Below are 24,686 nucleotides of genomic sequence, written 5' to 3' on the forward strand. Positions count from 1 at the left end.
AATATCATTGCAATATTCATACCGAAATAAATATCAAACTTTTCAATCAGCATGTTTTCATTCTGTTTCTGTACGTGTTACAGCTTGTTTTTGTTCTGTTTCAAGACTTTTGTTGTATTAAAAAACCAAAATACATATATCATCCTTCTAAAAACACAGCAAATTGTATTAATTTGCCGTGGATGGCAATGATTTGTTCTGAATTACTTTTGTCATAAGTGTGTCTGTACAGCTAAAAACACACGTGATAAAAATAGATTAGTTCTGAGTTGAAGACTTACGTTTTTATTATAAAAAGACTGATCAATTATGTGATGACCACGTAGTAATAATGTGAAATTAGCACTCAATATGTGAGTTTTATGTCAAGTTATTGTTCATCAAATAATGCATTAGAAGAAAAAAATTACCACGACAATAAAAATGCAATTACTTCCTATTGCTTCATTACTCCTCTCGTTTGACGAAACTAAAACATTCTGGCTACTTGAAACTGCGCATCGAATGACGCATTTATACCCTTATTCTGTCGTCATCTCTATCCGTACGTGCTATCTCGGGCTTTTACGGTAAATACACGAACACGATCCACTGACAATAAATAATGACTTTATGCAGTATAACCATTCTGGAATCAATTGATCAAACACGAAGCCATAAACGACCAAGTAACGTAATCTAGATTATCTATGACCACAATTAAACGAATACGATGAGACCATTTGATTCTTCCTGCTCCTTCTGCTGTAGCTACACTTCAAAATCTTGAGGAAAGTACGTCTAAAGTTGGCATTGCATAAGGCATAGCAGACCGGATTTATTGTGCTGTTGATGTAGCAAAACCAATAAGCTGAAAAAGAGGGAAAACGACACTCTTAAACCATCCTTTTCATACAGGCTATTATTTGATTCAGGAAGAAATTGTTCAGAATACTAATAACTATCTTTATTACATGTCTTCAGACGTCCAAACGTATTTTAACAGTTTGTTCATATTGACTATAAATTGGGTAACAAATGAATCCTCTTTACCTAATGAAGAAACAATTCGTTTTCATTCAACCAATACCATACATTCAATAGATGATCGGCGTTTTTCTTATAACTGAATTAACATATTAAAAAGTTGGTTTTTTTTTACCACAATGCAACTTGAAAGTGCAATGACAGTGTAACACATAGTAATTAGTTTTCTATATTATGTTTCTTTTATATTTAATCAAACCTATTTGTTAGACAACATATCTACATCGGCAATAATCCCACTGCAAACGAGAGGGGCATTACCAAACATATTTCAGATATTCTTATAAAGGTTTGCAATATAGAAAAATAAAGTTTTTAAGCTTTTTATCAATGTAATTTTAAGACAAACTATTTGTTGAATGAAATTATGATGTATTGTTTGATGTCAAAGATTTGAATTTCAGATATTTTCTAAATTGAATTCTTTAGTTATCCCCATTTTTTTGCACTGGAAATTAGCATTAAGCATATTAGTTGATAATTACTAATAGACATTTTAGATCTTTTCTTCATTTATACATATGGTATAAATTTGCTTATAGCATAAAGCACACCATTTTTTATACTTTTGATACTATCTATAGAAACTTTATCTGTTCAAATAAATCAAGACTTCTGAATGAAACAGGTCAGTTTTATTTAACATCAAATAGCATCAAGGAAGCTTTACGGTCTCTGTTTTGTAAATTAGGAAACCATATAAATCAATCAATGGTATAATATTTTCTAAGCTAGCGAGGGAAAAGGGAGAAAGGATCCCTATCGACCGTTTGAAAAAGCACATCATTCTAAATTAAAAAGCTGGCTTTGAAACAGTTGTTTGGAGTTTATTTCAAGTAGCACAATCGCTTAACAAGCAAAGCAAGCAATAGGGAGGTCTCAGAGATAGAATGATTAACCGATCATGGATTTTCATGCAAATTAATTAGGTACAGGCTAAAAAGATTTAGCCACAGTTTGTATTAATCAAGAACTTACAGCGTTCAGGATGAAGTGTTTAAAGGAATTAGTTCCTTCAATATTTAATCTATACTAAGAAGGTAACGATACAACACTTATCCAAAATAAAATGTAACAATTTGTTAAAAAAAAAAAACAATAAGAAATTGAAAAAAAAACAACAATAAAAATATTTTTTACGTTCATCAAGACACAGTAACAAACATACTCAGATCATTTCTGGGCTGGTAGTATTTTCCGTATTACATATACGATAGCGAATTATCAGTCTAGACATTTTTATTTTTCTTACATGAAAAGATTTGAGATGTCAACGTGCGTCAAACCATCGCCACTTAACTTGAAAAAAATATTTAGTCTGAGAAAATTCGTAATTCATTTTTGACGTCATCATTTAAGACCTTGATAGGAGGTACCATGGAAATAAAGAATATTCTCAAACTTGAGTATTTTTAACTTTTGTGGCGCTTATTTTGAAATAACCATGCGTCATTTAAGATGACAAATTTTTTATTGATGCATTGGTCCAATTATTGACACCAACAAACTTAAATCCAGTTAAAATAGTAAGCATATGTTTTTGACGTAGTTTACAGAAATAAACCATTACAGAAATTTGAAGGAAAAAAACTATTTTTTCCTTTCTTGACTAGTATATTTCACTATTCTATTTATAAGCAAGTTATTGTTGCATTCATAGTCGAGCTTTTAAGATTTGTTTCAATCTGAACAGCTATGAGCAGTACTTTCATACTCACTATTTTCCCGATTGCAAGAAATCCTACATATACAAATGCTTTACTCAACAAAGATAAACACACATTCCCTTCACTAAAGTCTTCAGATTTTGGCTTTAACTTGTTAAAAATTTAAAAAAAAAAGCTATTACATGAAATAAACAGGATAATCGAATAAGTTGGAATTTTTTTTAAACAAATGACGGGTAGACGCAGGTATACATCATTATATTTGTATTATTGTATTATTTTTTACTAAATGTAAAATTCATCGCATCTACCAAAAGAACTTGAGATAAAGGATACTACAGACACTGTGAAGTCAGCCTCATATCTTGACCTACACTTTGAAATCGACGGTAAAGGAAAACTATTGACCAAACTTTACAACAAACGTGATGACTTTTCATTCAGAATTGTCAACTTTCCTTTCATCGGTGGCAACATCACTTCAGCACCTGCGTAAAGAGTGTTCATATTACAACTCATACGTTATGCCAGAGCTTGCCGAAACTACGCAGACTTTTTGTATCGCACTAGAACTCTAGCAAATAGGCTTCTTGAAGAGGGTTATGTTGCTACAAGATTGAAGTCATCAATACAGAAGTTTTATGGTCGTTATCATGAACTCATGGATCGTTATGGTGTATCCATCTGCACCATGAACACTGATTTATTCAACGGATCATAGTTTTCCTTTCCTTTTCTCTTTTGTCTACCCCGGACTTGACTTTTTATGAGCAACTCGGTGGGTGTTTCTAGAAAAGCAGAGGATGCTTACCTTACCGGTGCACCTGGTCCATGCTCCCAGTTTTTAGTGGAGTCCGAGTTGCTCATTTGCTTTTGTTACTTTGTATGTATGATTTTAGTTACTTAATGTTCTTTGTTGTGTGTGCCTGTTTTCCGTGTCGGGTCGGTCACTGGGTTGTATTCTTTTGATTGCCGCTATGGCCTTGGTTCCCTTGATTACTCTTTCAACACCAATATACAAATGATTACATAATTACTATGTTGAACATTTTGATAGACTTCTGGTGGATAGTGTTTCAACATGCATTGATAGAAATTTCAGTGTCCAGTTCCAACTTAGAATCCTAATAAAAAACTTCTACTCGTTTTGTTTTCAACAAATCTTGTATTTGAAAAAAATGTAAATAGGCTGTCGCTTTATAAATGTCTACCCATTTTGGAAATGTTCCCGTGTAACATCAAGTTAGTTTGTGTTTGTACAAATAATTGTTGTGTACCAACTCTGTGCTGTTGAATGATAATAAAGTGCGTAAGAATGTATATATACAGATAATGTATCATTTTCAAAACCAAGAAAATGCATGAAAAGTCCTAGTATTGTTTAATTATTTGATAGTTATTGCAACCAGAAGAAGTAAAAAGCTTGTAATTATTAAAACGCAGTAGCTGTATTCAATATGATCAGCAGATATTGTAAAATTCATGATCATACGCACTGCGCAGATAGCAAGCAACCATCTTAATTTAATCATATATGGAAAAGATATATTCCTGTTTAGTTTTATTTTCTCCTGTTAAGTTAAAATAAATAACTAATGGCACATCTTCCGGGAATGAAAGAAAATGTAATTATAATATGATTACTAATTTATATGTTATGTAGAACTAATTAAACTTCAACTTTGATATTTCCTTTGATGTTATGACTAAAGATCTTAATGAACACTGATTTGTTTGTTGTTTTTCCCTGAAATGTCATTTTCCATTTCATTTAAAACGCTGTAATGAATATTGAATTCATGGAATTGGGAAGGAAACTTGAATATAAACAGTAAAACAAGTAATCTTTATTGAAGGAAAAATGTATTTACGGAGTTGCAGACAACTTTGATAATATTAGCAATACATGTATTTGAATATTTTTTGCAATCGTAAATGCAATATCGAGTTCTTCTTTTAACATTTTACACGAAAGAAAATGATATGGCAATAATGATACACACGTTTTATTGCATTGTCAATATAATCGATATCATTTAGAAAGAAGAGGTTCGAAAATCTTTGAATCGTGTTTAAATCATTAAGTTGTTTCAGACTGGGAAAGCGAGCCATGGACGATTACATAGCTCACATACAACTAGGTTAGATTTCCTGACCAAATATTTTAATATACATTTACTCAACAGAGGGTTGTGTTTACTAGAATAGAGATCATCAATGACAAGGGAAAATGTAGATTTAAAAAAAAGGACCTTTAATAAAAAATGGAACAATGATGACACGTGTGGGTACATTGGTGCAAGTTCATGTTTATTGGTACAATAACCAAATTTCAGTTTCCCTTTTATACATGTAATATGATAGATCTTGATAAAAACTATCATCTGTTTGACGATGAAGGAAAAGAAGTTTTTTTTGATTTATCGGAGGGCAATAAAGACATTGGAGTAATTGTTGACGATTATATAAACTTTGCCAAACATATACAGCAGCAAATCAACAAGGCAACCAGTATTATAGGTCTTATCAGGAGGACATACACATTTCTCGATGAACAAAGCTTCAAGTACCTATTCCTGGCACTGGTCCGCCCAAACCTGGCATATGCAGCAGCAGTTTGGTCACAACACAAGCAAGCAGACATCGAGAATATAGAAATGTAAAGAAAATTTAACAGGTATCAACCCTTACAAATATGGAATATCCTGATAAACTCAGAAAATGCCGACCCTCAAATACAGGCGTCTTCGAGGGGACATGAGTGAAGCCTTAAAAATATGGAAGGTATTTATGATGAGTCACAGAGGAATTCCTTATTAAAGACGAAAACATCAGGACAAGGGTACACAGCAAAAAATTAAACAACAAAACATGTCGTCTGAACATGAGGAAATATTCCTTCACAAATAGGATAGTGGACGTTTGGAATAGTTTGCCAAACGATGTTGTCAAGGCGAAAACAGTAGAGTAATTTCAAATAGGACTAGATAAACATTTGGCAACACCAAGATGTTAAATATGATTTCAAGGCAGATATAAACATCAACTGCAAACCCGGAAGTGATAGAAAGTCTAGCCGAATGGACAATCAATTAGAGTTGGATATAGTGGCAGAAATGCCAGCATCCAAAACAGTTCCTAGAGTGTCCTCGAGAAAGACTTATGAACAAATAAAAATGAAATTCACGTAAAGGGAATTATCTGACATTTATCATAATGTTGTCACATATTTTGCATGCGAAAAATCATCTATGTCTGATAAAATAATTCGTAATCTACAAAAAGACATTACCAAGTATAAAATCAGGACAGATTCAGAGAAGTAAATATATTATAAAAAAAACAAACAAAACCGAAAAACTTCACGCCATGAACGCTCGTATCTTTAAGCATTGTGCAGGATATAGGTTATACAAATACTAACGAGTAAAAAAGGTTAGCCACATTTGTGGGTCAAGCAACAGAGCCAAAACAGAGCAAAATAACAACATCGTAGAAAAAAAAACACAAACAGTTTTGAGTAAATGAACAAGTCATAGTAAAGTCATAGTGCCACAATTACTTAGAGTGGGGATCAGGTACATTTATACTTGTTCTAGAAATACTTGTCTTGAAACAGTCGGTGCATCGAACATACCCCATGTTATGACCGACAAGTTCACCTTGAAGACCGTATAATAACTGAAGTGATGATTGTAATCTGAAGATTTTGTAATCTTGTTGTAGCAGATGACAAGAAACCAGAGATAAGCTAGAAAAATGTAAGCAATGATCACTAAATTGTGAACTACCTCACACTCCCTTATTTGATAGCATTCACCAAATTAAAAAAAAAACTAAAATGAGAAGTGAAGTTACATTGAATTCTACTAAGTGCTGTAGAGTTATATGTTAAAAAATTGATTTTGTAATTTGACGGTTACTTGGCATTCTGGTTTGTTTGTTCAGTATTTTTATTTTGTTTAAATTGTTTTGTTGGCTATTCTGGTTATGTTGGACTGAACAGTGCTGTTTGTTTATATAGAGCCAATTTTCGAGTCAAATTATTATCAGGAGGGGGTCCATAACATAACAAGAAGTTTGCTTTTTATGAAAAAGGGTATGCATTTCTTATTTGTAATGACTACTATTGTAAAACAACGATAAAGATTCAAGTCATAATGTCATATTAAATAAAGTATGTATTGAGACCCGGAAGAAAGATTTACAACAAGACACAAACATAAATTAGTTGTTGTAGAGGCTGTTAGCTTGCTTTCCAATACCATATGTTAAGTTCTTGATAACATATTTAAGCACTTGGAGTACTAACGGAATATGCGTTAATAGAATAAAACCATTCTTTTACGTAAAATATTTTTGAAGGTTTTATGGCACTATGTCAAACACGATCATACATGATAATTTCCTACAAGAACTTTGTAACATTTCAAATGAAACAAAAAACAAAAAAAACAAAAAAACAAAAACAAAAAACAAAAAAACAAAAAACAAAAACAAAAAACAAAAACAAAAACAAAAACAAAAAAACAAAAAAAAACAAAAAAAACAACAAACAAACAAACAAAAAACAAACAAACAAACAAAAAATACTCATGTAAATATATAACGTGCACATAAGGAGAATATGGAAGATGAAGAAAAGATTTTCATAGGTGATGGAGACAAAATAAAATAAAATAAAATAAGATAAAAAAAAATAAGCGCAAGAACAGGAAAATCTTTTGTTGGTGTTAATCAAGTCAAGTCTTACCCAAAATTACAAAATGGTTGAGAAACCGAAAACATGTCGCTTAAAAAAGTCGAATTCGTTTTTTTTTTTTTTTATTTTATGAACTTTCACGATAACAAGTCTTTCGAGGGGTTTAACTATGAAAATGTCAAAAGATTTCTGTCTTAAGGTAATTAGTCAATATGTCTTTTGGAAAAAAGACATTCATGCACCAAAAAAAGGGTTTAAAGTAATTCAAACAACATTAAAAAAAACCAAGTCATTTTGAGTAATCCAAAACACATTTTGACTGTATAAGAAGTTGTTTTGGATAAAATTAATCACGTTTCATTCTAGTCAAAATATTTCGGCTCTTGAATACGAATAACAAACCCGTGTACAATTATCTGTATTAATCACTTTTTGCCTTAATTTAACAACGCTGTAGAATGATAAATGATATTGTCATGAAACATCATGAAGTTATTCGCTTGGCTATTTTATTGAAATGCTAGGACAAAGTCAATTGGATGAAATGATTAACTGGACCATGTTGTGCGTCAATGACGTAATATACGGCGTTTTCATTCTCTTTTCCCGATTTTGATTAAAATATATTCCAATTAAGTCAGATACTGGAATAAATGAGCTAATTTTCTTTTATAACAACGGATTTCATAGCAATGCGTCCTGCACAATACGTTACAAATGTAATTAAATTGTAAATTCTGAGCACATTAGGATTTATAGATTCTAAAGTCAATTCAGTACAAAGAAAATGGATTTGAGTAATAATTTGGTATTTATCAACAATAAGATAGAGAAAATGTTTATTAAACTTTATAGAAAACTAAAACTGTCACAAAAAGACCAATATTCAAAGTATCTTAAGCGTGTAGACACTATAATGTGTAAATTTGGGCATTCCATTGTATTTTCGACATCAGTACATGTACATATTTTTATGAAAGTTCGGAAACTACAATTCCTGAACTACAACGGGAAAAGCATCCAATTCCTAGCCAAAAAAAAAAAAAAAGAAACTGCTAATTTACTTTCATTCGTTAAAGTCATTTTGAAATGTCCTATGTAATTTTTTAAAAGAAGATGACTGTAAGAGAGTCATCAAGTGAACCAAGATTCTTGCAGAAATCAAAAGAGTGTAATCCAAAGACAAAGACGAGACATGGAAAACAGACAAACACAACAAAGAACGTAAAATAACCAAAATAATACATACATAGTTAGAAAAGTAAATGAGCAACTCGGACTCCACTAAAAATTGGGAGCATGGACCAGGTGCACAGGTAGGGTTAACGTTTTCTGCTTTTCAAGAAACACCCTTTGAGTTGCTCATTAAAAGCGCAGAGTACGCAAAAGAGGAAAGGAAAACTATGACACATTGCACAAATCAGTGTTCATGGCTAAGATGGACACACGTAACGATCCACGAGTTACCCACAGATCAAAGCATTTTGTCCGGCCAGTAGCCCAACGATGCAGATGTAATTACTTGCATATTGTATTTTGTTAGTTAATATATAACATATTTACTTGTTACTACAATCTTATTATGACGCACAATTACTGTAATGGATTAACGAGCAAGAGCACGTGTTTTTAACTATGTCTGTTGAATAATAGTTCAGAAATATAAATTTAAAGTGTCGAGAAAGTTGTCCCAAGATCGAAAAACATTCTACAATTTATTTTGAATTTCAAATTTAACAAATGAGCTAAGGAAAACGTTATTAACTGGACATAACCCTTATTTCATGAATGAAGTCCAAAATCTGGAATTTGGTAAAAATCGATAAGGAACTAACACCAATAAAAATCATTTATTAACCAAAGTTACATGGAATTTGAAAAAAAAACGTTTTCGAATTTTTGTCTAAAGCGTGACCCATAAATGGACGGACGGAAAATGATAAACCATTTTCTTTTCGTCCGTTAATAATGGTGTTTAAAATGCAATACAATACAAAGATGATGTCATATACAAAATTACCAAACTGATAAAATCTAGGTAGTAGTAAAAAAGAATAGTCTAAAAGGAAAGTCCGTATGACAAATGACAATAATAGGGCAAAAACCGTACAGTTGGAAAACCAATGATCCAGACTTGGGGTACAGGCATTTCAAAATGAAAGGTGGGTTAAACCTGGTTTTATAGCGCGATAAACCTAGTAGTCAAAACAGTACAGAACATTAAATAAGTGAAAATAAAAAAGAACTATATAATAAACATGATTTAAATCCTAGCCACGAATGTCAAAAAGTCTTTGTGTGAAATGTGCGTCAATTTCAGGATTAAATGAACTGAACATATTTTTTTGCAAAAAGAGCAAAGGGATCGGACAAAACTTATTTCAATTTTCAACGTGCTCTCCCAAAATGATAATAATATACAAGTAAAAACTACAGAAAATCAATTTGTAGACATTAAAAAAAATAATCATGTTTAATCTGTTTGTCAGAAATCGAATATTTTTTTAATAAGATATGGATATCGGGAAAAAAAAATTATACAGCGTATGAAACGTATTTTCTTATAACGCTGGTCGAAAAGCCCGTCTCTTAGGCAATGGTGGCTTTTAAGAAGTCAGAACAGTCACTACTAGCTCTGACATACCTTAACAAATGAGAAATATAAACACCTAAATACCAATATAAAAATTAAAATAGTCTCGTTTGTTATATATTTATGTATATTTATGTACTGAGATGACTACTGCCGTCAAAGTCGAGATGAAGGTTAAAGAATGACGCGGAGGAAGCTGTGTCAGTAGTCGCTTTAATTTCTTGTGATAGTTCAATGCCAAATTTTCTTAGTGCAAGCAACACTTGTGTAAACTATAAAATAGATACGACGAGACAAAATCGAAACGCACGAATTCTTTTTTTAACAAAAACGAAGAATTATATAAAAATGCGTATCTAAGTTTTTAATTTCAAGACATAGATTGAGCATTGCTTAGAAAGTTTGAAATATATAATAAATTTATTTCAAATGAGTCCTGCTTTTTATACTTCAATGGAACTCTAGTATCTTTATACTCAGTTCACAATTTGTGATACTCTTACAAGATACTTACCAAAGTTGTATAGCAAATCTGGTACACAACCGCTACAGAAACTTTTAACGATGGTTGCAATTTGATATGGAAGCCATGTCACAATAAACGCCAACAAAATTGCACTTAATGTCTTGGCAGCTTTTTGGTCCTGCTTTTTCTCAGACCGCTTCCTTTTCGATTTTTCTTGTCTATAAGCAACATGTGTTGCTATTTTGACATTTTGTGCATTTTTATTAGCATCATTTGATCGGGTGCGACGTCCCAAAGCTGGAGTACCTACTATTTGAGTCAATGCTGTTCTCTTGAATTTCTTGTCGACATTGTCAATAAATGAAGATTCGTCAAAATTTATCGTCGCTGAAGTTCCATTAGCATGGGGAATAATTGGACTTGCTGGGGTTATTTTATCGTTTGCTTCATCGTCGTCGTCAATCATACGTATTGTAGGATGAATGTCTGAGTTTCCGTTTTTATTTTTGGGAATGTCAATGAGTATAGTGTACATGTCATTTGGTTCTTCTGTTGGAACCTTGATAAACGTTCTTTCATTTGCTGGAGTTGAAGTAGAGTTTTCACCCTGGATAGTTCCTGTTGAATCTGGAGAAATCAACTGTCGAGAATCCGAACCCATCAGCGGTATAACTAGGTTCGAAGAATTGCTTCTTTTCGAGTACCGTCCAAAACTATAACGCGTTGTATGTCTAAATTTATACGATTCTGAACGAAAGCTTCTAAAAGACTGACTTGAATCCTGATATGAGTTAACTATCGGTGATATTGGTTCACTAGAACTAGATTCTTCAATCTCTAAATCTCGATCTATTCTACAGCAATTTAGCTTGTGCAAACAAGATTGTTGTTCTGGAGGCAATTCTAAATCTGGTAAATATAAACCTTCTATTTCTGCATCCGAATCTCTGTATTTCCCATTGTAAGGTAAGTCCTCTTCAATTGAATACGCTAATTTTTTGTCTTTAAAACTTTTATACGCCTGTAACATTGGCATTCTTTTTTGTCGCTTTTTTGTTTCTCTGTATATTTTGAAATAAAGAATAGTCATTATTATGACAGGACACCAGAAAGCAATGATATGTGTTCCAATAGTAACGAACACATTTGTATACAAGAACTGTATGTAACAATCATCGTACGGCACGGTTCGTTTTCCTTCTATATAGGGCCAAGCAAATATCCAGGGTGTCCAAAGAACAATAGAAATGACCCATACAAATAATATCATACATACTGCCTTCCTACCTGTTCTGTTAGCCCTGTATGTTAATGGTCGGGTTACCGACAAATACCTGTCAAAACTGATTACTAGTAGATTTGCAGCTGAGGCATTACTCATAACATAGTCAAGAGACAGCCATAAATCACATAGCAATGGACCTAATGGCCAGTGACCCATCAACAAGTAAACCGTATATAGTGGCATCGAAAAGATGCCTATCGCCAGGTCTGCTACTGCTAGACTCAATAGAAAATAATTTGTAATAGTTTGGAGTTGCTTATCAATTCTAAATGCAATTATTACCAGCAAGTTTCCACCAATGGTCAACACAGCAAGTAAAACAACAACAATAGACACTGATATTATTTCCGCTAACGATTTTTGAATTCGGACAGGATCTTCGCTTGATGAATTTATAGACACATTTAATCCACTTTCAGTCAAGACTTCGTGAATAACTAGGATAGGATTGACCACAGAAATGTTTGTACTTGACTCCGTTTCATTCAGAAGTAGTTTCACAGTAGTAGAAAAGTAAGCACTGTTCCAATTAATATCAGTGGCATTTCCTAAACCCATGGTACGAAATGTGCCATGACTTACTCATATCCATATCCTTAAGATAATATGCCATTTTAAACATTGCATTCTGATATGCGGGTTAACTCAACTTTACATTAACTTAAAGTATCCTTTGAATGGGACATAAGAATTAGATCGATTTTGATTCATAAAACAGAAACCGCGCATAAAGTGAACAATTCCTTTATCAAGCTTCGCCATCAACGCACAATCACGTATTTTCCGTTTCAGTTTTCTGTGTAGAGATGTGTTGACATCAGACCTAAGAAGAAAGGCACATGATTAGTAGAATGTAATCAATAATTATAGAACTTATTATCAGGTATTTATTGTTTCCAGATTTGACGTAAGAAATCATTTATTCCACAGTATCAAAGTCAAATTATACAAATTATATGCCTGATTTACTAACAAAAACTTCTTATTTTGTGATTGTAAAAAAATAAAAGCTGCACGAACATTGAATTTTCTTTCTGTTGCAATTGAGATGGATGAAATAAAGCATATTTCCTAAAAATCCTTTTATCAGTTAATGATTCACTCTCCATTTTGAAAGCTTTTGTGATACAGCATATCCGTTAGCTCGTTATGATATGTTCACACTTGTCATTTAAATTTAAAGTTCAAAGTATGTATGAAAAGGATACATTATATCTGAAACCCCTTATGGCATAAAGAGACTCAAATCTGATTTCAACTAATGCTATATTTCCTTTAAGATACTGTTTTGACTAACTTAAGGTGCCTGTTAATTCTTTTCTAGTCCAAAAACATTATAACGTGTGAGTTTTATGAATTCTTAACATTTGGTAAGGGGTTATCATAAGATTGATTTTTCTTAAAAGACGATTTTTGAACACAAATCATCTGACCTTAATCCAAACATTATAATAAATAATCATTATTATCTAAAATAATAATAATTTAATTAAAATTATTTTTTAAGTTATTAAAAATTCCTTGAAAAGACGAGAATTACTCAAAAGAGTAGAAACCATAAGTGCATGAACGTACAAGAAACAAGTGTTCTTCCGGAAATGTCCCTTTGCCAGTTGAGAAGACCCAGGTCACGTACGCTTGTCGTTATTCGTTCTCTTAACCAATGAAAAGTCTATAAAAAGTGGCAGCGTCATAGACATATTAAAAACAAAGGCAATAGACAATTTGACGAAACTATATCCTATGTTTCCAGTAACTGCGGCGTTCTCTAGGAGAAGCAAACAAAGTAAATATGTTTTCATGGAAGAAATAGGGACTTATACTTATTAAAGATAAAAAAAATCTGGTTATATTTCACTTATTAGAGAAGATCGTGGCCTTAACACTCATCACTCTAGGCTCCACTCGTGAAAAAGACTTGAATTTTGCGTGAAAAATGACCTGATCTTTCATCTTCCCTCATGAAAGAACATATTAGCCGTATCGATATGTGTGTACAATATGAATTACATTATGTTGTATGAAGTTCTAAGAATTCTCAAACACAGTGAAAACCGGGTTATAGTATGATGAATACTGGTCGGGTGGGGAAATTATTTTCTCAGCATTTAATAATCGCAGCCTCTTGCTATCCAGCATAAGATATTGGTCTTTTATCGTAGGATCCTTTTTCAGGCCTGTCGGACATCTACTTCCTGTCTAACGAAATTCTGCCATTTCTGTCTTTGACCCATTCTTCTATCTCAGATATTCAGTAATTTAAAATAAATATACTCGAAGGCAACAGTATTATCCGTGCTAACGGATATGCTGATGTAAAAAATCGCCTTTTGTTATATTAATATGTTTGACATACAGTTAAAAATATCCAGATAAAAAGCTCTATTGTTATTCATCTTTTATTCTATAATACTAAATTCTAACAGTAACTGAAAACAACCTTCTGCAGTTTTTTTAAAAATAAGATCAAACATGATTTATGTAGTTGTTTCAGGCCAACGACCATTAGACGAATCATTCCATCTAGGACAGTTATGATTGTATGTTCAAGAGTCATCTTCAGTAATTGAACCATTGAAAGATCATGAAAACTTTTGTATAATGTATTTTCGTAGCGTTACTAACATCATCTTTCAAGTTCTTTACGATAATTGCAAGCTTAAAAAGAAAAGCCAGATAAAACATCTGATTCTTGTTGAGTATTGTCAGTCGGCAGATGCGTTTAGTTCCATTGGATAAAATATATGAGAGAATCTGCCATGAATGCTTTCAAAATTAAACTGTATTGCCACACAGACTGAAGAAATTGTTTAAATCGATGTCTATTAATTTGGATAAGTGAAAAACGAAAAAGAATTATTCTGATATCTTGAGAAGAACATTTGACAAAACCCCTCTAAAAATAATCACATAAGTACTTTAGCTTTCAATAGAAGTCAAGAAAGAAAGCACTGGCATGATATCTAATCTTAGACGAGTTCGTTATTGAACGAACTGCTTCCTAATTAACCTTTCCTATACGCTCATTCTATTTTGATTGTTTCATTGCATCTGCAGTATATTACAATCAACCATGACGAGAATAATTCTAAATTCAATGATGTTTTTTTTGGTATTTTTGTCGGTTCTGCTTTACTTAGAACACAAAACCGTGAATTCATTAACTCATCATCAAACATAAATATGAAGTTTTGGCTAAACCTAACGTTTTGAGGCACTTATTCTTAAGAAACAAAGCAGTTGAAACGTTTGAGGCTTACAGTTGATATTGAATTAGCTTGTATCTATAACAAAATGATACAAGTTCGTAAACTTTAATTAAGTACTGTTTGATATAATTAACGATGACACTTACGGTTACAGATAAGTATACTAGTGTTAATTGCAATAATTTATCATATTAAAGCAATAATAGATCAAAGGTTTGGCATTATATTATAACGACGTACAACCATAATATAAACAAGTACTATCTTAAAAAAAAAAAGATAGCCGATTCAGTAAAATTTTGTTCTTTTTACTTAAAATGTTCTAAATTTCTTTCAAGAAAATAACACATGGCACGCAATTTAAATTTTCGATACAGGTTTTTTCGAATGCCCCTAAATTATCAGTATTTGGCCAATCAGGAAACAGACTTGCGATTAGGTGATCTTCGTTTCCATAGAAAAGTGTCTTTTAGGCCAAAAGGTAAAAAGCGAAACTACACCAACTGCGTCAGAAAAAAGTAAGTATTTATAAATGAATTTAAAAAATATGTCCTTGACACGAAACTTAATACAATTTAAAAAATTGTCTTGATGCATCATTTTGGAAAAGTATGTATGTATTTTAATATTACATATAGCGTGACAGTCTTCTTTGTTCATTGGTTATTACGATCACGTGATGCATAGGATATTCTACGTACAGAAAAGCCTTATTTCTATTTTTAAATATATTGACGCTTTGTTTCTATTTATATGTTTTTTGACGCTATACTTCTAAATTTAGATCCGGATATAAATCGTTCCTTTCCGTAATTACTCTCAGCCAATCATGGCAGAAAATTACAACACTCAAGTCGATATCCAAACTACATTATCTATATATGTAATATATAAATTAAGGACTTTCACTCAGATAATACGTTAGATATGGGCCTGTTAGATTATATTGACTCGGATTCGTCCTCCGTCTATATAATTTGAACAGGTCCACATTTAACTATTGACTTCGTTAAGTCCATAATTGATAAATATTTCAAAGAAATTATGAAAACCTAACAAATAATTATGATTAAGGCTATACTGTTTTTAACTATTTTCATAGCTGTGTCCGCGTGTCGTGCACCGGGTGTTTTGAATGCCTTATGTTTATTTTCTTAAGTTGTTGAACACATTTGTTGAAAACAGTTTAAATTGATAAAACAGATCATAGAAGCGCGGGTCTTGAAAATTAATTTCATAAATAGAGTTGAACGTAAAAAAGCTTATCATGAAATTGAACGTTTTACCACTATTCTAGCGATATGGTAGATTGGAACCAAAAACAACTTCAAAATCAATGTCGGATCATTAATCTTCTGTTGTTCCTAATAATCATCCAATTTTCATCAGGTGTAGCTTAATGTTATATCTCGCGGCCAAAAAATGACGTATTACCTAAAGAACACTTGATATTAAAAATCCATCAGACAGTCGGAGTCTGATGGAACCGTGTATTTGAAATGGTCACTGAAACGTCAAACCTATTATTTTTACAGAAACAAAACTTAAACACGATAAAAATATGATCAAGTATATCATACCTTGTATTTTTGTCAATAAGAAATGTCCATTGTGCCATCTTATTGTCATAATCTTTAAAGAGTATCAAGGGATACAATATTCTAGCGGAAATCAAAAGAGTATAATCCTGGGGACAAAGACCAGACAAGGAAAACAGACAAAAATGACAAAGAAAATAAGTAACTGAAATAATACATACGAAGTAACAAAAGTAAATGAGCAACTCGGACTCCACTAAAAACTGGGAGCATGGACCAGGAGCACCGGTAGGGTAACCGTCATCTGCTTTTCTTTGATTTTCTTTGGTTCATAGATTCAAGTATGGAGTAGACAAGAGTAAAGGAAAACTATGACACGTTGAACAAATCAGTTTTCATGGTGCAGATGGATACACCGTAACGATCCACGAGTTCATGATGACGATCATAAAACTTCTGTAGTGATTACTTCAATCTTGTAACAACATAACCCTGTTCCAGAAGCCTAATTGTAAGAAGTCTAGCTCGATACAAAAAGTCTGCTTAGTTACGGCAAGCACTGACATAACGTATAAGTTGTGACATGAAAACTACATAGATAGGTGCTGAAGAAATTTTGCCACAGATGAAAGGAAAGTTGACAATTCTGAATGTCAAGTCATCACGTTTGTCGGAAGGTTTGGTCAATAGTTTTCCTTTACCATCGATCTCTAAGTGTAGGTCAAGATATGATTGCAGTAACAAATACAGGTAACAAGTAGTTAGTATTATTTGTATGTCAATATAAATATACCAATCATATCGATATTGTAAATTCTGGTATGCTGTTCAGTGTTTCAAGGAGCGACCTCTTACCAGAAGCATTAGAAGTAAATACATAAAAAAAACGTATTCAAAAAGTATTCAAAACCAAAAAATATCGGACTGGGACACCACGTTTCACGTTTTTTTGAGATTTTGTAAGCTTATTTTTTCTGTACTGTAGTACTATAACTGTGATTTTGCCTCTATACAGCTGAGCTCTAAAAGGCATTTTTGTCAGTAAAGGATTTTTAAAATTTTTTTGACAAAGTATGCTATATAACAAACTTTGGTTCAGTTTACGCGTCATGAACAACAAAGCTAGTTACGCATATATCACATATTCGTATAATTTAATTTCTAATCGGTACCACTTAATCTTTAATCTGGGATTATTTGAATCGCGGACTGCAAACTAATCGACAATTATGACGTTATAATGACGCCACAGTACTATGTAAGTTCATATTCAACCTAATCTATGTTGCCCTGAGACCCAACCAGTCAGGCTTATTACAAATAAAATAAAATTATAAACTCTTATTTTTAGCAAATTTAACAAATTCATCGATTAGTAAACACATGTCTACAAAATTGGAGGAGTGAAAGAAGATGCTTCACTTTTTCGTAAAGCTATGAAATCTATAAGGAAAATATCCAAAGCAAAAAAAAATGAATTATAAATACTACATGCTTGCCAATCCTGTACAGATTTGCGCTATAACAACCACTGAGAAACATGACATCATTTACATGCATTTTTTAATCCACTTGGAAATCTGAGTAAACATCTATCATAAGGTCTTCTATATCTCATACATCATGAAGGAAATGATATCATCCTTACAATTTTCAAATTTTAATCAGTCTTTTGACAGGAACAATATTGATGGCCATACATCCGGTAACTACTACGGATATTCATTAGAATACAGAATTAAATATGAGTCTGACTCTCCGAAAATCATTCAGAAATATTGACTTTTACACTAAAATCTAAATATGCAGCAAAGATTTAGTACAAGAAATGTATCTAAAATACTGATTTTTTATTTCAAATAGCTAAACAGATGCCTTGGCAATGTTTATATGTTCATTCATCCTAATCAGATATGTGCAAATAAAAGCCATGGAATCACTTCAGTTTACGGCTAAGTATTTTAGATTGAAAAACCGTTAATTATAGCAAAGATAAACATGTGTAAATGAAGATAAAAACCAAACTACGATTATCCGAGACATGTTACAAAGAAAACGCCATGGTAACAGAACAGGTTTTGTTATCTGGGTAGCTGGGTAGATGTCTGATCAGATGTCTTACTAAAAAAATCCCAGAAAAACCGAAACAAAAATAATAAAAAAAACCCTAAAGTATAATATGTGGGATGCACATTATATTTTTTGTGATTTGCCCTTTGTAAGCAAACATGGGATAAATTCATCACATCAAGCATGCTTTGAAAAAATATTTTCCTCGAAAGCTGTTGAATAAAAGCAATGAAAACTTTCGACATATTCTATAGAGTGATAGGTTGTGACCTATTTGTTATGCAGATTCTTGTCTCTTTTTTGTTAATTGAGTTTCTTTAAGACCAAGGTGTTTGTTTTGATTCTCCAACAATTAATTATAGATATTCACACTGCAATGAAACAGCGAGTCATGTTTAGAACGAAGAAAACGATGTTCGGTAAAATTTGTCTGTATGTGAGACGAAGCATGATAACAAATACCATAAAAGAAATAATGAAAATTTATAGTGACACAATCTCAATAATATATTTAATAAAATAGTTTTAGATTTAATCTCAACTTATAATAATTATAAAATATAGGAAGTTAGGCACATACATCTAAGAGATCATATCTTACTATGTCAACCTAGTTTTTATTGAAAAGGTTGATTGCAGTCTGTTGGGAATAAAATGCTAAGTTATCTAACTGTCTTATCGAAGGTATTTACAATAGTATGCCGTGATTATCCGTCTATTTCTATCTCTGATCTGACCTGTTGTCTTTTTACTTTTGCAACAAGCATTTCCATTTTGTACTGGCCAAAACTTTTTACTTATTAATAGATTTTAATATGTGTAAACTCAAGATGACCCTTTGAAACATGATTTCTTAACTAAAGGTCGGAAGTATGAGATGCAGGTCGTTTGCCCTGATGATTTCTTGACTCTACCACTCAGTCCTCCATCCAAATGCCAATCCAGTGTTAAAATTAACACATTCCTATCAATCAACGATATTTTATTCATTAATATAGTGAAAATGAAATCAACATTTAATATTATCGATATTGATGAATGTAGTTTTCATTGCAATGTAACCCCATGTTCAAAGTGTTTACACAGCACGGTGTTTTACAATCCTTATATAGAGAATTAGATTCTGGAATTGATCATAGAGTTAAAATAGTTGAAATTACAAATTAAATTCAATTTAATAAGCCACTTACATTGTACTGTCAGTAATGTTTCTTTTAGACGGCGTTAATTTTCCCGTCGATTGCCCATAAATTAAAGTTGGTAATCAATTAAAAGAAAGAAATTATCAGTATTTGAGTCCATGAAATATGGGCTAGGATTAATTAAAGCTAGTTATTTAGAATTTATTGCGATCAATGATTTGCTTCAATTCATAAGATTAAATTTCTATATTTTTACCCTAGCATCACTGACAATCCTGGAGAGCAGAAGGCAATAACATCCTTTAACCACTGACATTGTATAAGTCATAAAACCATAAATAGGACAGGACAAGATTGGTTTCAGGTCATAATGACACACATATTTCTTTACAATAAAAAAGAAAAAGTTGTAAAACGTAATAAAGAAAATTTAAAAAATACAAACATTTGAAAAAAGAATATAGGAAAGAAGAAAAAAAAAGTTTGGTGGTAAATTAACTTCCGTGTTCCGATAAGGTTTATTTGCAGGTTTATTGATTTTTATTATTAAAGAATGAAACATATGGTTTGGACACATTTTTAAACATATTATGATCCTGTCCCAAGCTGTGGATTGGTTAATTCTATTTTAAAAAGAACGGAGTCTTTTTATCCTCATATAGAATAGAATTGGTCAATTGGTTGCCTTCATTGCTAAACGATCGGGAGTACCAAGATGTTTTTTTTTTGTATTTAAGCTATTTGAATATACTTCGTTTTCTCACATTAAGCATAGAAAGAGTTATCAAGGGAACCAAGAGTTTAGCGGAAATCAAAATAATGTAATCTAGGGACAAAGACCGGACATGAAAAGCAGACACACCCAACAAAGAACACAAAATAACCAAAACAACACATACAAAGCCACAAAAGCAAATGAGTAACTCGGACTCCACTAAAAATTGGGAGGAAGGACCAGATGCACTGGTAGGGTAAGCGTCCTCCACTTTTCTTTAAAGAAAAAACACCCACCGAGTTGCTCATGAAAAGTCAAGTCCAGGGTAGACGAAAGAGGAAAGAACAACTATGACACGTTGAACAAAACAGTTTTCATGATGCAGATGGATACACCGTAACGATCCACGAGTTCATGACGACGACCATAAAACTTTTGTAGTGATGACTTCAATCTTGTAACAACATAATCCTGTTCCAGAAGCCTAATTGTAAGAAGTCTAGCACGGGGCAAAAAGTCTGCGTAGTTACGGCCATTTAAGATCTTGCATTACTTATGAGTTGGGATGTAAAAACTCCATATGCAGGTACTGAAGGGATAATGCCACAGATGAAAGGAAAGTTAACAATACAGAATGAAATGTCATTGTATAATTTGGTCAATAGTTTTCCTTTACTTTCGATCTCTAAGTGTAGATTAAGATATGAGGCTGACTTCACAGTGTCTATAGTATCCTTTATCTCAAGTTCTTTGGGGTAAATGCAATTTATAAAATCTCCGAAATTGGGATTGTTTAAAGATAATGTGTCATCTATATAACAGAAACTGAGATTAAAGGATCTAGGCAAACGATGTTCTTTCTTTTGGATCAGATCAGATATAAAGTCAGTCTAATAAGATTGAAGGAATAGGTCAGCAAGTAGAGGAGTACAATATGTTCCTATTTGAATGCCAACCGTTTGTTGAAAAGCACGCCCGCCACACTGGACAAATATGTTGTCGATAAAAAAATTCAAGCAATTTGAAAGCGTCTTCTTCGGTGTATTTCGAAGATGATTTGGAATCGTTTTTCACAAATTATGAGGATTTTTCTGCATATTTGTTTCTAGGTGTACCGATTGAGTTCTTGTAAATAACAATTGACTTATATCATAATTTCAGGAAACAAAGTAACATGCAAATATGAAACAGTTTAAAAATATACGACAAAATGATCCTTAAGTAAAGTACTAAAAAGATAATGGGAAGTAAGCGTATGCCGTAAATGTGAATCCAACATACTGAAAGAGGATCACAGTAATTCAATGACTTCAAAACAACACTAACAGTTTTATTTATATTACATATAATACTGTGATTTAAATATTTTATGAATTAATTTTGCGGTGGGAGTATACCGTTATTATATTCAAACTTACAGCGAGCTATTCTTTACTTATAATGAACAGTCTACACATAGTAAATATAACCCGAATATGGAATTTCGCTGTACAGTGTTGCAATTTAAATTTATTTATATAAATTCTATATCGAGACATATTTTTTTTTGATCTCATGAGTGTACTTGGATATTTTTTATCTTATGAGTGTACTTGGATATTTTTTATCTCATGGGTGTACTTGGATATTTTTTATCTCATGAGTGTACTTGGATATTTTTTATCTCATGGGTGTACTTGGATACATGGATATTTTTATCTCATGGGTGTACTTGGATATTTTTTATCTCATGGGTGTACTTGGATATTTTTTTACCATGTTTTTACTACAAGAAGAGCAACATTTTGATGGTATGGTTACTTCCTCATTCATAAAAAAACATCTCACGTCGAAAATACTGTGGTATAACTATTATTCGAGGGTCACCAATTTTCTTGTTTGTCAAGGTTCTCAATGTATTGTTTAATGCTTACTTTCATTTCTTTAAACAATTTCAAAAAGAGACAACTTATCATTAATTTACTTAGTACATGAGATTCTTTTTAATACTAGTATAATTTTGTTTTATTCACCAAGCTCATGAGAGTTGGACTAAAATATGCATATAAAGTTTATTCTTCGATTCTTTTCTCCAAAAATCTTCCGGGTATACCATCCGGAGATATAATGATAAAACATGATTGGCTCATATGTTTTACTTTACAATATACATATCTAATTTTAACCCTAATGTGCAATACTTCAACTTATGTTATGCTGTATGTTACAACTCTTTCTTTGCTAGAAAACCTAAGTTAGTTAGGAAACCCACTTCACATAATTTGGTAATATGAACTTTTCGTAAAATTTTAAACGTCGTTCAATCGCTGGCTTCGAGATAATGCTATAAATGTGAGCTTGGAGTTAACGAAACGAAAGGATATTAACATTACACTATTTGTAAGAAAGTATATTGAATTCAAAACTCAGTAAAATTCGGGAAATACGAAACCATCATATGGCAAATTACTGCACCTGTTATAAACAATGCCAGGTATCTTGCACCTGAAAATGATTATTATTTCAAACAACATCTAATACAAAAAACCTATAGGAGTTAGAACGTGTAATGTCAATACCTGTACACATTGTTATCAATGTCTGGAAAACACATACAATACCAGATGCAAGAAACAACATCAGACATGATGTTTACAATGTAAACATGCCGACAAACCGACAGGGTTACCTGCATGTTTGGCATGACGGTCCATACAAAAACGCTCATACCGCGTCTGCCATGTACGTTTGTTCGTAAAGTAACTACAGACTCTCAAACCATACTTTATTCTCTCTTTAAGGACTTAATTGTTAGTTTAATTGTAAAAGAAAAAAACACAAATACACCCAAACCTTTCCGAACATATTACATAGTGTATAATGGAACAAAATTTAAAGGTTATAATATCTTATCTATATCCCCCAATTCCCTGCTTAAATTATTTGAAATTTAGAATATCCTTATTGATATGGCTGAAAAATATTTTTTTGACAAATAACAGTTTTCGTCGAATTATAAGTAAGATAATATTGTAAGGACTATTAACTGAATATAAAGAACGTCTGATATCTATCATTTTACATCAGTAAAATACATCTCTACTCAGCTTCAAATGGACATTAGATAAAATCTATATTTCGTTTTCATTTTAGATTTATTTTAATGTCTCGCACAAATATTGATATAAGGAATTATACTATGAGTTCCAAAAAAGGTGGTAACATTGCAATGACAGAGTAACACATTATAATGTAAAAACAGAAGGGTAGATTTGGTCAACTCAGTCTTTATATACCCATTTTTTATTATCATGGAAGATTTCTATGTTTTTTGAAAAAGGCGAATTAAATTCAAAAGAATTCGGTGCGATGACAGAAAGCATGTTACATAGGAAGGTATAAATTATGAATATCCAAGCTTATTTTAATATACAGTCAACCTCTTTAAAATGCGTGATTTAAGAAACTGAATTGCAACGTGTTTATAATGTAAGTTTCAGACAGCACAAGTTATGTCCTGCTAAAAACATTTTCACTCTATTGATGCGATGCAAAATTATATATGATTGATTGATTGAATTCTATAAAAGTTTAAGTCATGTTTGTGGTATATTTCAAAAGGTGAAGATGACCAGAAAAGTACAAAACTGTAAAACAGTAGTAAATGATAAAACAACGTGGTTTGAGGGTTATAGTTTTATATATATAACTAAAAGTTGCTTCTTCAATTATTTACAACAAAGAATAAAATGCCTACCTGATGAGAGTTGACCAGCATGTAGAATGTTTCCAATAAGTGATAATTGTGCTTCTTCATTCACATCAATATTTCCCTATATCATTGATTACTCCTTCCATTGATGCATTAAGTCTCAAAAATGTTAATTACAACTCACTACCTGGTATCACAAATTAGATTCACTATCACTTAAAATCAAACGAATTGCGTTATCTCCAACTTTACAACTAAATATATTAAAGTTAGCCTGAGAACACCTCAAAACTTCTTAATATTCTCGATGTACACAAATTAACTAAATACTACTTGCTTTGTAAATATAGTTTCCATCGTGCATTGTTAGAGTAAATATGGACTTACTATTCTCAGCTGACTGTTGTTTGTACTGTCTAAACATGGATATATACTTATAGATCAATTAACCAACTACAAAAGCAACTAAAATTAAACTGACGGGGAAAGAATTAACATTATTTGCAAAGAAAATCTTGAACTGGAAAAAATCAACCGGTGGACATGCAATTAATTGTAGTGATATATGAATGCATACTTGGG

General features: G+C 31.9%; 1 protein-coding gene across 2 annotated transcripts; it reads right to left on the minus strand.

Annotated features, from left to right (window-relative positions):
* Nucleotides 1–269: 269 nt before the first annotated feature.
* On the minus strand, nt 270–24,557 carry LOC148624310 (muscarinic acetylcholine receptor M2-like). Of its 2 annotated transcripts, none has more exons than XM_088567005.1 (3): nt 24,150–24,557; nt 10,503–12,562; nt 270–850 (listed from the first exon to the last, which is right to left on the minus strand). In XM_088567005.1, exons 2-3 carry the CDS (start codon nt 12,295–12,297, stop codon nt 684–686), a joined length of 1,962 nt encoding a protein of 653 aa, XP_088423131.1. In that variant the 5' UTR covers nt 12,298–12,562; nt 24,150–24,557; the 3' UTR covers nt 270–683. The 2 variants fall into 2 exon arrangements, with proteins under 2 accessions (XP_088423131.1, XP_088423132.1); XM_088567006.1 differs by lacking the exon at nt 24,150–24,557 and adding an exon at nt 19,747–19,801.
* Nucleotides 24,558–24,686: the final 129 nt, after the last annotated feature.

This window comes from Perna viridis, chromosome 2, assembly GCF_037379345.1.
Source record: "Perna viridis isolate PV_CMFRI_1.1 ecotype Kerala chromosome 2, ASM3737934v1, whole genome shotgun sequence".
In the NCBI taxonomy this organism is placed as follows: Eukaryota; Metazoa; Mollusca; class Bivalvia; order Mytilida; family Mytilidae; genus Perna; species Perna viridis.

Excerpts from the sequence above, each read along its gene's own strand:
- LOC148624310 (XM_088567005.1), bottom strand. The coding sequence starts at position 12,297 with ATGGGTTTAGGAAATGCCACTGATATTAATTGGAACAGTGCTTACTTT. Across the intron at positions 851-10,502 it reads AGATTTGCTATACAACTTTG|CTTATTGGTTTTGCTACATC; the intron begins GTAAGTATCTTG and ends CCTCTTTTTCAG.